At 32.6% G+C, this 15717-nt stretch overlaps 1 protein-coding gene across 8 annotated transcripts; it reads right to left on the bottom strand.

The window, feature by feature from the left end:
• Positions 1-1692: 1692 nt before the first annotated feature.
• Positions 1693-15585, bottom strand: LOC113393232 (alpha-protein kinase 1). Of its 8 annotated transcripts, none has more exons than XM_026630419.2 (10): positions 15307-15585; positions 12411-12572; positions 5064-5408; positions 4517-4722; positions 3932-4107; positions 3774-3857; positions 3533-3670; positions 3193-3386; positions 2694-2888; positions 1693-2501 (listed from the first exon to the last, which is right to left on the bottom strand). In XM_026630419.2, exons 1-10 carry the CDS (start codon positions 15499-15501, stop codon positions 2145-2147), a joined length of 2052 nt encoding a protein of 683 aa, XP_026486204.1. In that variant the 5' UTR covers positions 15502-15585; the 3' UTR covers positions 1693-2144. The 8 variants fall into 8 exon arrangements, with proteins under 8 accessions (XP_026486204.1, XP_026488524.1, XP_026490015.1 ...); XM_026632739.2 differs by having other exon boundaries at positions 1693-2498; XM_026634230.2 differs by having other exon boundaries at positions 3214-3386.
• Between the last annotated feature and the right edge of the window lie 132 nt (positions 15586-15717).

The following is a 15717-nucleotide window of genomic DNA, read 5'->3' as shown; positions in this document are numbered from 1 at the left end:
CATTTTATAATCTCAATATTTTTTTTTATATCAACTAAAAATATGTTTAATATCGAGACATTTTATGCAATTATATTTAAATTTGAAATTAATACGGGCAAATTAACGTGTTTTTAATTAATTAAATATAACAATAATTTAAAAGTAACATCGAAATAACATTTGAAATAAAACACACATTTCCTTACTATAAATACTTCCTATCGCTCAGTAATCTATCAAAAAAATTTTGAAAATAAAACATTAGTAAACCGCTATCTATCGTTTTAGACATCACTAAATGGCCAAAATTATCAAGTAAAAATCCAAAACACCAACACTTAATTTAAAAAAAAACGCAATCAAATATGGCGGACACGTGACATTTCAATGATATAATAAACAATACAAGTTCATTAGCTAGGGAAAAACATAATAATATTTTTTTACGTAATAAACAAATCTTTGTTTACAATAGATGCTGTCATTTAGTATATTGTTATTCGTTAACACTATATAAATTTAGTATTTATAAAGCTATCGCAACAGAACGATTTAAATATATTAATTAAGTATTACTAATGTATGTACAATTTTTAATTCTTATAAATTTACAGTTTACGACCGCAAATACGTCAGTATTATAAACTACAAAATGACTAGATTCACTCATCCGTTTAATTTGCTTTACAGCATATTTACATTAACTATCGACTAGACTAATCTAAACTTACATTTAATATTAAATCAATAAATAAGTAATAAATAGAAAAATATCTTAAAATCAATCAAACATCTTATTTAATTTTATTAGTCAATATCGATGAGACGAGAGCGTCTATAGCTCTTTCGGATAATATTCAAAAATACTAAAAAGAACCTAACGTAAATAAAATCATTCAGGCACTTATTAATATGATTAATATTAATGTTTTAATTTAGGAATGTGTATTTAAAAGAGGCAGTATATCGTTTATCATTATTTCACCAACCTTGGTATTACTTTAGGCAGGATTGTCATTAATTCATCTAATGTGTAAATTTAATCTGTAGTATAAAGCTGGTTACACTTAAAATTATGCTGAATTTACAGAATGTACATATAAAAAAATAATCAATAATTCGATTTTTACATCTCTTGTTAATTAAAACTCATTTATTTAAAAATATAATGTCGTGACTGACTGATTAATTACTATCAATGTACAGGATAAGACATAGAGACTTGAAATTTGGAGGAGTTTTGAGGGAGATGCTGACACCCCCTTTATTTATAACATCAATCATGTCATTCCCTTTAGAACACAAAGTTTAAAGGTAGACATTATTTTTTCTGTAAAAAAGTTTTTAACTATATATTTTTTTAATAAATAAACAAGCATATACGTAACGCCAGTTTTATACAGATTAATTATCTAAGTAATTATATTTGCAAGCAATACGACTATGTACAATATATATTGTATGTACAAACTCATATTTAAACGCTTAAAAATATAAATTGGACCATTATAATAATAAGATTTTTTTTTATATATGTACAATATATCTTATATTACACTTTAAATTTAATGTTCCTATAAAATAATCGAATCAATGGCGGATTAAATGTTTACAAATTAAATATTTATAAAATAGAAAGAATTAAATCCTAGACTAAAATATGAAATAATAATAATTAATTTGTAATCTCCATTTGTTAATTAATTTGATTTTCTGTTTTACGTTAGGTATATTTCGTTGAACTTAAAAAAAATGATCCATCAAAATAATATGAATTGGAACATTGTATTTAAGATTATATTGATATTTTAGGATAATAAGTGTCCTATTTAATAAATCGCTAGTCCTTATATTTTAATTACTTCAATAAAAATGACTGCAAATTTGTAACTTTCTCGCTTGCATGAAGTATTTTTAAAAAATGTTAACACATTTATACCAATTCTATAATTTTACAACAAAAAATTATTGGATTCGTCTTTATTAAAACAACAATAGTTTATAAAAATCTACACTCCGTATAAAACTGATCAAGATAATAGGTGCGCGAGCTCGTCACAAACATCACTTAGGTCTCAAAATTTCAACATTATGGTGTCGTCTTGCAAGACGCCCTTGCCGCAAACATCTGACTGAAATGCGCCGAGGGGCGTAGGCGTGGCTCAGGTACACAGGCCCGAGTTATCGACGAGAGAACGCGCCAACACGTCAGCCGCTGCTATATCACTCACTTTACCTTCGAAATGCCCTCTTACATGGAACATGAACTCCGCTTTCCCAGCGAACTCCTGACGACACATGAGACACAGATGGTGTGCGTGTGTGTGCTGCCGCTCCGGCGCGTAGTGTGTGTGCCCATGTGTGAAGTAAGCACCTCCGCCTCCACCTTCATTCACCACAGTAGCTGTAGATACTGAAGCTGTAGCTATACCGTGTCCATTCAAAATCTGCTGGTTCTGGTTGTGATGGTGAAGTAATTGTAGTTTTTCTTGATTTGTCAGGTGGACTTTTTCTTGCTGCTGAAAGTTTCAATAAATCATGTAGCCACAATCAAACGCAACCAACTTTCCTTAACATTTTTACAGTCAAAACCCCCGTGTAAGTCCCACGGGACCTTTGACTGTCAATGTGTTAAATTAGTATTGCATTTATTCCGTTCATTCAATGAAAACATAACATCTTAAAACGAGGGTTGAAATAATTCTGCTAACCTGATGTTGTGAGGCCTGTTGCATTTTATCTTGGAGTAATTTAGTATCTGGTAGATGTGATTTGGCGTGTGCACTCCATTCATCTCTTGTTGCGAAGAGTCGACCGCAGAGCTCGCAAGACCACGATACCACCATGCCCGCAGTAGCAGCCGCTACTGCAGCAGTTGCAGCACTTGTATGAACTAGATTTGAATTCTGAAAATTTTTTGAAAAACCGATATAATAACTGGAAACTACCTGTGTCATTGATTAAGTAAAATAAGATGTAATTTATTAGCTTACAGTAAATTTTGGAATTAAAAATATGTAATAACTGCGAGTTCGTTGAAAGTAATATAGAAAGTGAAAAGCAAGTACATAAATGCTTAACAAAAAAAAAATGATATGAGCAAAATATTGCGCTGAAAATGATGAGAATAAAATAATATCTACAGAATATTAACGAAAGATTCTATAAACATCGATAACTTTGCATGCCTTTATTTTTTGTGGGATTTACCGTAAAGTTGTGTCCCGGTACCTGGCAGACCTGAATCGGCTGCTGGTGGGAATGTTGTTGCTGTTGCTGTTGCTGCTGTTGTTGCTGTTGCTGCTGCTGCTGCTGCTGTTGTTGTTGCTGAGCTACCGCTGCGATTTCTGCTTGACTTGGCTTTGTATCTTCTTGTTTCGGCTTGACGTCGTCTAACTTTAAAGCTGCAAAAAAATATTCAAATTGTTTTATTTTATTATTGATCTAAAGAAAATATTGAATCCGGTTTAAATGTTCGAGGTATTTAAGTTTGATAATTTGTTTTTATTACCACCTGTGACTATTCATGATTACACAAAATATAACGTACGAGGTATAGTTATAGTCCGTTTACCCAAAGGTGCTATGTTTGAAGGCGTTATATGTTTTAACTTATTCATGTGCAGGACCAGTTTATCCCTTCTCGCAAACGCTTTATTGCAAACTTCACAAACGTACGGCTTTTCACCTGAGAAAAGAGTAAAACCTTTAAACCTCGCAGCTTTGAAATAATATTCTTCTTTTATATAGTATCGAAACTTGTTTATCTCATATAACAATTAATCAATTACCAGTATGTATCCTCATATGTATTGTTAACTTGTCTTTACGTGCTAAACCTTTGCCGCATACAGTACACTCGAATGCTTTGTTTCCTGATAAATATTAATTTAAATTAATTCTTAATAAAGTATGCAACTTATCTCATATAACCAAATAAAATATTTACCGTCGTTAGTTGAGCTGGTCGGTTTAATAGCTGGATGTTTTCTTACAGCGGTACCCTGAAGCGCTTTCAAGCGTGTTCCCGGATGCATTGATCCACCTTCGGCGTATGGTTCCGTGAAGGGAATCAAATTTGGTCGAGGAATATTATTTGTTACTTCTGGCGACCTGCAAAAATTCCTATAATGCTAGGTGAATTTGTTTTTGTTTTCAGTCAATTATTCACATTGATAGCAATTTTGTTAAAATTATATCAAATCAAATCAATTTTATTCAAGTAAACTTCACAATGAAGCGTTTTTGAATCGTCGATATTTAAATATACCTTATTATATCAACTACGAGTATGTTGTTGAGATAGCATCATGAAATTATATAATAATCAATTTTCATGTATGTATAATTATACACAAACATTTCAATTAAATTTAATTCAATAGTTAATTTATTCATGGTACTGTTGTTTTATACTACTAATAAAGCAAACATTATTTTTGTTTATTTTTGTACAGTTATAAAGTAAGTTTTAGTATGTTGTTTGTATATTATATGTTAAATAAGCAATAATTTTAAATATTGATATACTCACCAATTTCCAAGGCTTTGTAGCACTCGCACTCCTCCTTCAAATCCCATCCCAACATCATCTGGAACTGTGAATGTGGAATCTGGACCACCCGTGCTGGAGCTTACTTGCGGAACTTTGATTGGAGAATTAATGGTTGCATAGTGATGTTGAGTTGAACTAACTGTTGGTGGAGAAGGGTGGCCGGGGTGCGTGTTGCTTTGTGCCTGCTAAAAGAAATATCCCAATTGTTTTCAAACCAATATATTTTGTGTCTAGTATAATCTCGCTTTTAATATTATTGGATTAGCTAAGTCTTTATTATTTGCGCTGGGTATTTATTATTAATTTCACTACTCATAATCATCACAGCCCTAGGTGTCATTAGAGAGGACTAAGGGATTATTTGTGAAGCAAGCTAGAAAACTGTAAACAGTGAAAGGAAACAAACCTAACATTACCAAAAAGGAAAACGTTAACAAAGACGATTTGGTATGCGGCGGATCTTAAAGGTCTGCTAAATCTTTTGTTTACATATTATATAATATACTGTGTCATGCTGTCTACTTACTTGCATTTCTTGATGATGTCGCGAGGTGTTATTGGAGTTGTTTGATTGCTGTTGCTGTTGTTGATGGTGTTGCTGCTGTTGTTGTTGCTGCTGTTGCTGCTGCTGCTGCTGCTGTTGCTGCTGCTGCTGTTGTTGCTGTTGCTGTTGCTGCTGTTGTTGTTGCTGCTGTTGTTGCTGCTGCTGTTGTTGTTGTTGCTGCTGCTGCTGCTGCTGTTGTTGTTGTTGTTGTTGCTCGCGCCTAGCAGCAGCTGCAGCTTGAGCCATATGTTGTTGTACCGCTACATGTGCCTCCAAATACGCGGTTTTTTGTGCTTCTGTCATCTTATCCATGTTGACCGTGCCATCCTTTTTAGATAATAGAAGAAAAACAATATATTTAAAAAATATATATAAAGTTATGCAGTAATGTTTTTAAGATATTTTCTTATTTTACCAAATTCGTCCTTAATTTGAAAAGCTCTTTTAAATAAACCCAAATATGAGTTATTTGCAAAAATCATCGTTTACTTTATTCATCGGCATGTTTTTTGGATTGCTGGTCCCGACTGTGCATTACTTTCCGTCGCCTTCAATGAGTGTCTTTGATGCGGTCGGAGGGAGGGCAAGGGAGGCCACCCCCGAGGCCCCTAGTGCATTCACCCCGCAGAAAGTGAGAACGGTCCCCCTTAGTCGACTTTCATTCCGTAACATGAATATGAACACCCTATGCTTAATTGCCTAAATTCGGTAAGGGGTAGGTTCAACGACCGCGAGAAAAACAGGGAAAAGGACATTGACGTTTGATTTCCATAGAAACGGTGTTTCCTGAAGTTTAATAAAATCACAACTTTCATATTTTATATGAGTAAGCACATTTGAAGCATCACTTTATATAATAAATTAAAAATAAATCTACTACCAGTTGAGAATAGAGATTTTATTGTGGATAAACACAAATTAACATCGTCTTTATAATTTGTATCAAGTTACCTAATAATATTTTTAGTAAAATTCTTAACTTTATATATTTGGAATGTATAAATGTGAATAGTTTTGATAGGTAATCGTTTATTTAATAACATCAAGCACATATTAGAAACCATACATAATATGTAATTTTTTCAAACTCGGAACATTTTCCCACCGTCTCTATTGTGTATTTATGTAAATCGTTCAATATGTATTGTATTCAGCTGAAACGAGTCTCGTCTGAACAAACCGATTATTGTAGTGGAGTATTTTCATTAACTATATTATATTATAGTACGTGCGGACGACGTCACAATCATCCTTAAATGTAGTAAATTAAATTAGTTATATTGTTTCTAACACGAACACCTAAACCTACGCTAGATATCCGATGTTTAATTTGCCTCATCAGCAAATTTACGTTCCACCGCATTATTATATACACTTCAATGATCTGAATTCGCATTTCCATTGTTTGAAGATGTCCCCCTCAATGATAAGCGGAAGGGTCGGAGGGGTCTTATCACTTCTGCACTGATTAAAAGTAAACTTTAGGTAAGTTTACTGGGGTCCGGACGAGGCAGGGGTAAAATAAGTGTTATCGAATTTGAATAAGTATCGAAAATGTTGCTTTTATATTTGTATGTAAATTATTTTACTTAATTTATTGATTTTGTTACAGATACTGTAATCATTATTTGATATTGTGTATGTAATCAAATTCTATGTCATTGTACATAAAAACTATAAACATTATAAAAAATATTATTAAAATTAATATTTGTTTGTAAACTATCAGCGTCAAAATGAGAGAGAAATTAAAAAAAAGAAGACTGGTCATTTCCCATAAATCGATTTTCAAGAATTGATGATCTGATAATAAATATTTATTGAGTAATCTTTATTCATTCCTACATTTCTGATATAATCACAAATTCAATAATTTTACTATAAATTACATAAAGTTGTTTTTCAAATGTATACACATATTCGTAATATATTTTGAATGAGTAATATTTTCCAAACTTACTTTGATATATAATTCTAGTACATCCATTACGATGTCAAGAGAAACTATGAATACATCACATAAACATTACACAAAGTTCACATTAACTCACATTCAGTTAGTTACGTTAGCGGCGAGTGTTAATAAAGTTTAAATAGAACGTGTGGTGAGGCTATAGTCAAGGTTAAAGTCATGGCTAAGACGAGCACTCTCCCCCGTATCTGTTTACTAAGTGCAGGCACTGCCGCCTACGTCGATCGATTACACTTTCCCTCAGGAATGCACCTGAAACTTAGGGGACTCCTTTGCGTGTCTACGACATGAGCCTTATTTTTTTTTTATTTTGATGTGATGTAACTCTGATTTGCCTTGATTTAAAATGATGATGGAAGTAAAAGGTTTGTGTGTTAATCAAATTTTTTATGTTGTCAGAGTTCCTTATGTAACATAGATTAATATAGCCTTATTATTAAAGAGATATCCATATAGGGAATCGAACACATCCAGTATTAAATACTCCAGCTATTCGCTCCCTACTAAGCAAGTAGTTGTATAATTGCTATAAAATATCATATTCATCAATATTAAATCACTTTTATTTCCGTGTTTAATTAATTGTTATTGATATTATTAACCAACGTTCGGCTAACAGCGAGTTTAGTACCGGATTTTTTTATTTTTGTGTAGTGTAGTAGTGTGTATCTAGTATATTCTACAAATTATTGTTGTTTCATTTTATGTATTACATTTTTAAGCACCAATTTAAACCGATTACATAGTCAGTTGATTTAGCCTTTTAGGAAACACATTTATAGATATGCCTCAAAGTGTACAAAATTCTTCAGTCTTAAAGCATTTTTAAAATTTACCATCGGTTTCCGGTACGATAACGTAACAATTATTGAAACGTTTTTATTCACTTTTAAATCAAATCCTGCTGTTTGCTATATCTATTGATATTATTATTTATAAAAAAAATCTGATTACTCTTACTTAAAGTAAAGTTTATTAGTAATCTGTAAAGGAGCCACTGCTGAGTTAAAGCCTCTACTACTGGGTTTCTTCTCGGTAGAATCTACAATCTCCGGTATCTTTACAAAATGATAATGATAATTAATTATGTAAAATGACGATTTCAAAAGTGCTTGTAAAAGCACTATTGAATAAAGTATGTTTTGATTTGATTTTATTTCTACTCCGTTTGAGGAGAAAGTTAGAATCTAATTCTACCAAGCTACTTTGATGCGGATTTGTGGATACTGAATAATAAATTTACATCCGTCATATCCTGATTTTTAAACGACACTTTACCGTCGAGCATGAGAAATTGTAAACACAAATTGGGCACATGTAAATTCAGTAGATCTTGCCAAGGTTTAAACTCACGATCTTCGGTTAAGATTTTGGTGTTCTAACTAATGGACCATCTCGGTTTAATTGATCCAAATTATTGAATTGAAATTTCAAATGTTAGTTCAGTTCTAATGACAATGCATTTTATATGGTAAACCTGTCCCGATTCTAAACCCAAGTCCCTCCAGACGAAGCAACTGCAACTGCAACTGGCCTTTAGCCTTTTACTATTCATTTATAAAATACACCTATAAAAGTAATAGATAAATATATTTTAAATATTAATATTGTCTCGACTGGTGACAGGAGCTTCATTCTATGCTAAGAGAATCGAAAGTACGATTCATCAGGGAAATTCTGTTAGCATTCTGGCCAGCATTCCACGCCGCCATGATTTATACAGTAACTATTTTAATTTAAATTTTTATATAAGTAAGACATTAATTTTAATTAATCTTATGCAAATAAAAATGAACATATGGTATAAATAAAGAAAAAAAACACAGAGTTTAGTTGCCAAAAATAAATAAATTTATTTATTAATAAACTTATTATTATAATAATACATAGGAACAAGGTATATGGTACAAGCGACACGCGCCACAAAGGAAGTAGAAAACGGTGGCTTCATAAGAGAATGTCATGATATTTATCGTCACGGTACACGCGTCGTCTTAAGGATCATCAAAATATGTAACACATTAAAAAAATATCTGACTGTACTCTTCTACTAACTAGACTAGGATTTAACCAAACGCATGTAAAAGTAAAAAGACCCGGTTCATGTGATATGTTTCATGAGCTCAGTATATGAGCGAATACATTCCTTAGATCAATTGTGGATTGTACTATAATATTTTATTTAATATGTTTAGTTCATATTCCATGTTATAATTTATGTACTTTAAGTTATATTTGCAATTTTCCGTTTACGATATCGGGTTGTGGGTGTCGGTGTTTATTTAAATGGAGAATAAATATAATAAACATTAAATAAACATAATATGACATATAATTATTATTTGAAACACCTTTATTTCATTATTGGTAAAGATTTATATAAACCTTTTTTTATTTTTGGAATTTGCAGAATAAATGATATCTCACAATGAAGTTGTGTTTAAAAATAAATAAAATATTTATAATAAATGATAAGCTTAAGATACATGAAGATATGATGTACGTGAGATAGCACGTGTATTTATTATCGAACTGTATTCGATTAAGGTCTAAACGCTAGAAAGGTTAAAATTATACCTATTGTTTGTTTTTGTCTAGGTAGAATGTAACCATAGCAACAATGGCAAGCCACGGCTGTATACATGTTAATAAAAATTCAAGGGTAACGCAGACCCGTAGAGATTCTCCCTCTCATTCCTTACAAGGGGGTTTCTTCAGGGGGCTTTGTAGGGGTTATTGTCGACTTAATATTTTAAATTTATCCAATGATTTGTAGAAAATAACATTTCATGTTTTTGCCGTCCATTACGATAGCTTTAGTTCGATTTTCAATTGGTTAAAATAGAAATGAAATTTTCAATTTCAAAAAAAAAAATATTACGCTTCTTCTAGTAGCAATCCTTAAATTATTAATATTATAAAGATTTGAAAGTGTTAGAAGTTAGGAATGAAATAATTTAAATTAATATAAAATATGTATATAATAGACGTGTACAGTAATAGAAATTCGGACGTCTTAAGGCCACTGCAGCTGTCTATTCAAGTAGGCTGTGTAGGGTGAGCCTATTTTGATCATCCATCACATTAGTGGGGAAGGTTGAAGCGTCAGTGATGTTCAGGGGTAGTGCAGTCCCCACTGGGAGGCGGGAGGCCGTAGTAGGAATATCCTTCACCCCGCTAGGTCAGGGTTAACAGTCCCCCGAGCAGGGTGACTGCCAGCCTTCGACCTTGCTTCCTATGCGTGTACTGCACAACCCTCGCATTGCCGTGTAATGCATTCAAGGTCTTTTTCATCATTTCTATTTATTATGTTTCTTTTTAATGACAATTTTAAAATCAAAGAACATATGTACCTAGGCATAAATTGAAACTAGAGGAGAAAGACTGTGATTTATACATAAATATTAAATTTAGGTGCAAAAGACATTCGTATCCGAAAACAAAGAGTTACCGGACATGCGTATTCATTATTCAATTCAAATACCCAAGTGACTTGTAGCTTTGAGCTTTGATGACAACCTTATGACTATAATATTAGAGTGGATAATTCATCGTCTTGTAAGACAAAGCGGGGACATTCGATAAGGATTCGTGATACGTTTTTATTGAGTTCGAAATCGTTTGTCAGAGTTTTGGATAATTGTTATGATGTATTTTGGAGTTTATTGCTTGTAGATAAGGTGGAATTTAAAGTGTACGGCTGTGGGTGGGTGTTGGGTCGATATGAGCCGGGCGCGCTGGATCGATAGAGGGGCGCTCGCCGCGACTATGCCGCGACGTGCATCGCCTGGCGCGTGCCGACACACAGCAAGCATTATAGCTGTTAATGATAAGTTACCACGATCTTACTGAATTTTATTTATAACATTTATTTTATTTGAATTAACTTACATTTAATAATCGATAGTCTTGAATATGTATTGCGGCTAATAAGAAAATCGATAATGCTACGTGTTGTTACATTATATACGTTCTGTAAAATAAAATTCAATATTTTCCCATAATTTTCAACCTCACGAGAGTACTTTACATGGTTTCGAAATTGTATCGGAAGGTTTGAATAATGGAACAGACTTTATCATTAAAGATCAATTTCAGAGAAAGATACCTCAATACTATTTCGCTTCCTTCGTTATTGTTAATAAATCGGCTTAACATATTCTACTGTATTTAACTACAGACAAGGTTATTACACTTACAGCCGGCATATTAAATAAAAAATAGTTAAAAGTAGGTACGTAATAAATTAACAAAAAGAGTAAGCAGGTACATTATTTGTGTCAAGTGTCAACAAGGTGGATAGACTCTCAACAAATGTTGGCAACCTAAAAATTTATAGTCGGGTTCCATCCTTCGGATTCCATCATTCCAAACACGGTTGTAGATGTTTGACAATCAATAAGCATTTGTAGCGCTTCTATATTGAATAGAGATTTTGACTTCGAGTTTCAATAAAAGTCCGCTTAAATAAATTAAACCCTTTGAAACTTATATGGTATGATTTTATTATTCTTGCGAAATGGTATAATTGTGTTCCGAATAGAAACTATCAAGGGTCGATACTTGTACGATTAACTTTTTGTTTGAACTGCTAGTTGCAGCTGTGCCCCGGACCTATAAACGTCGATTATGGATTTATTACTATTTCAGAATCCGTTATGTTTAGTCGAATTTTATAGTAGTTTCTAAATTATGGAATAATTATAATATATCTATAAAAATTTAATATTAAACAATCTGTTGATGTATATCTAATCATAATATGATATTATATTTATATTGATCGGCGTTACACATATTTGTATCGATTGATCACTGATAAGAATTATCAATATTTGCTTATAATTTTTGTTCAGTCCTACAAACACACATTATATTATCACTCGTCGCGGATTCACCAGCGGAATGACAAACAGTTTACTTTGAACACTATCGTTTAATCCAAATATGTATATGACTTTATTACTTTATCTTGATGTGCTAAAAACTTTATTTTCAATTTCATCCAAATTCCAGAGGCCTTTACGTCACAATACACACAATTTAACCAAATTAACCACAAAACTGAACTCTAAACTTAGCAACCATAACATATATGTACAAATTATTAATTATTATAATGTTATAATTGTTTAATATACATTATAGTCTTGTAAAAAGTCTTTACAAGCGGTTCTACTACAATAAAATAGTCATATTTTAATTTTTGTCTATGTAATATTATTTTTAGAATATTTGTTTATTTAACACGTCAAATTTGGATTCAGTTTTTTTTTTAATAATTTTTATTTTCTTTAAGCAATCAATTATATTTAGTTTGCGATTGTTTGTATGTGTATGTATGTGTGTGGACTGACCTGAAAATTAATAGTAGAAGTAACGATCCTCATAGACTCAGCATAGTTCCGCAGCACCGAGTCGGTATTGAGACAGCTCTGACGCCACTCATATAGTTGTTCTAACCTCGTCACACACCGCTCGCAGATCTTCTTTGGCAGGAAGTCGTCCTTCGATATCTGCTAAATATATAGACACATATTAGATTTCAAATGAAATGTATTTGAATATGTGATGGCCCAGCTAGAGGCAGAAAAGACGTGCATCTTAACCGACGACTCTGAGTACAAATTCGGGCAAGTCTAGTGGCTTGGTGGTAGTCCACCACTGAATATTCATGTGCCTAATCTGTGTTTATCATCTCCTGCTCGGCGATGAAGGATAACATAGCGAGGAAATGTATGTCGTGTATTCATCTACCGGCACTATCCACTAACCGTCATTGTGGTGGATTAAGCTCCAAACTCTCTCCTCAAAAAGGAGAGGAGGCCATAGCCCATAGCATTGATATATTTACAGGCTATTTGCTTTATCTTTAAGTTCATTTATCATCATGGATATAATTTATAAATTATGATAACCAGTCAATGGAGTATTTATATTCATACTTGCATAAAATATTTGTTAATTGTTTTTTTTTGTGCGATTCGTCTCAATATCGAATCGATAATACAGTCGCTACGATAGTAAATATATATTTTTAGTAACAACAAAAGACAGCCACACTTAATTTTTTTTTTTTTATTTATACTTACAAAACATTTTGTTTAAATTGAATGCTTTAAATATGAAAGAAGTGTAAACAAAGAGTTCCGGGCTTTATGTATGTTACTGAAACCGAATTTCCCTTGGGATAATACACAATGGACGAAGCAAAGCAACCTTACAGGAACTGTAGCCGTATTTTTTTATATATATATACATTTTTTTTTCTTTTCTTGCAAATCAATAACACAGTACCTTTCAATTGATATAAATTTATAATAAATCTTGAAAATATACGACAATTTTTAACCATGAATCAAAACTTGTGTTATAATAAATACACTTATGTATTGTAAGTGAGCGTAATGTAACCAATTAAAGCTCAATAATGTTTGATATTAGCTTTTCTCCTTCGCATTTCTGCTTTATATATATATATATATGTGTATGATGTATCACGAGAATCCCAGTGTTGTTTATGTAATATTATATAAGAGCTGACTTTCAAACTTAGTAATAGAATATTTAAAATAATAAAGAAAACAGTTGAACCTCTTTAATATAAAATTTAATAATAAACTCTTTTCTTCTTAAAGAAAGGTTAGTCTACCTTTTTAGTATTTCTAATAAGTTATGTAATGACTAAAAAAATGCTTTTGTTCGATTATTTATATAACATAAACTCATACCAAACAAGCTAAAACTCATTAGCTCTCAATGATTCTACAGAACCAATAGCGTCGATTCTGTCGTGCACAGTTTCAAAATTAAACTGATTTCTACTACTACTATCCTTTTTCATTCTAATTATTAGAAAGAGATAAAATTCTCTAGCCCAGAATATAAATTGTAATACTGTAATCGTAAGTTTTAGTCATACTCTAATACTAATTGTATAAAAATCAATTACGATACTATTACCAGCAGAATTACCAGCTATTGTATTCATAACTGTTTAAATTCCATTTAACTCAAGTATCGAATATTACATGATGCTAATCCCTAAAACAAAATCACTTTAGCATTCACAAACAGGGCAATAGTTCAAAGATATATGAGGATTAGGCTTGCGTCACGTGTTGGATGTAATCTCTCGAGGCCTGTACATTACGCCAGAAAAATATTCTAGATCTTATGTCGAGGTTATTAAAGATCAATTTACGTTACGTACGCAAGTTCTTGGAGCTCATAAAGGGAAATCGTATTTGCCATACATTGAATGTGAAGCAATATTTAAGGTAAAGAGATTGTTTCCATACAATAATATTACTTGTTAGCTTGTAGTTTCAATATTTAGTTAATTTAAATAGTAAGATTTTTGGAGAATATTTAGTCATAATTTTTATTTCATATTGAACACACAACCAAACATTTTGAGACAATAAACGATAGACAATAAACGAAAAAAAATGATTATGTAATAAATAGAAGCAATATTTATTCTACAAATTCGAATGATTAATGTTAATATCCAGTCAAAAATGATTCATTAAAAATATTATTTAATAAAATACGACATACTATTTTAGTTTAAAATATTAGACAAATCAGTACTTTTATATTCGATTAGAGTATTGAGGACGATGGGACGGATATGACCTCCTTTATTTTGGTATATGGAATATTAATCATTATAAAAAATAAAGTCGTTTTTTATAATTTTTTGATTGGAAAATGTCTACTAAATGTAATATTAAACACAACCAAAAATTTAAGTAGTAATAACTTATCATTCAACGTAAAATCAGACCGATATGTTTTGAAGTCAGTAAGAATCCGTAAAAAAACCTCTTATTTCGAGGAAAATATTAACAATTTGTAGGTATGTCTCAAAATCTAATTGCCACGATTAATAAAATAAGGTTATAATTATTTAGTATTAAGAAATTTAAAAAAGATTTTTAATTAGTATTTTTCTTATATTTAAAATATGTTATATAATATATTATATTAATTTAAATATATGTATTATATCTTAACCAAATGCTCAACAGGTATCGTGTTCAGTGTTACTGTATTTCATGTTGATGTTCGTAGCGCGTAGCGCGCTTGCGCCTACGAGTCTACGGCAGTCGACGTCTCTACATCACTGCACCTTCCGCTTTACACCATGTTTACTATGACATTTAATTTGCGAACGAACTCTACCATTATTGAAGAATGAACAGGTTAGTTGAAATGCTTTGTGGTATAGAAAATGTTAAGACTCACCATAGTCGGCAGGCAGGTCCGTAGTTTGAATAGAATCTGTCGCTGCTCCGACTCCTTGTCGAATATGTGAAGGCGAGGCCCGCTCTTGAGCGAGCAGAGGCGGCAGAGGTCGGTGAACGCGGTGAAGTTGAGGTCCTCGGGCTCGGTCATCGCGAAGCACCTGATGAGGAGGTCGAGGAGGCAGGAGTTGTCCATGTATACGGCGGTGGTTGTCGGGTGGCGGGAGACATCAACGCATGTCGCGGGATCTCGGGGAGGCGTCGCGCCGCCGCTGCGTTCGGGGGGCACTGGGCCCTGCGCTCCCGGCTCGCCCCCTGCCCCCTGCCCCCCTGCCCCCCTCGCGCCCTCGTCTCTACGACCCCCGCCCGCGCGCCCGCCCCCACGCGCGCTTCGGGGTGGCTCGGACGCGCC

Source organism: Vanessa tameamea, chromosome 10 (genome assembly GCF_037043105.1).
Source record: "Vanessa tameamea isolate UH-Manoa-2023 chromosome 10, ilVanTame1 primary haplotype, whole genome shotgun sequence".
Taxonomy (NCBI): Eukaryota; Metazoa; Arthropoda; class Insecta; order Lepidoptera; family Nymphalidae; genus Vanessa; species Vanessa tameamea.
The sequence above is the reverse complement of the archived record's forward strand: the minus strand, read 5'-3'. Positions and strand labels throughout refer to the sequence as shown.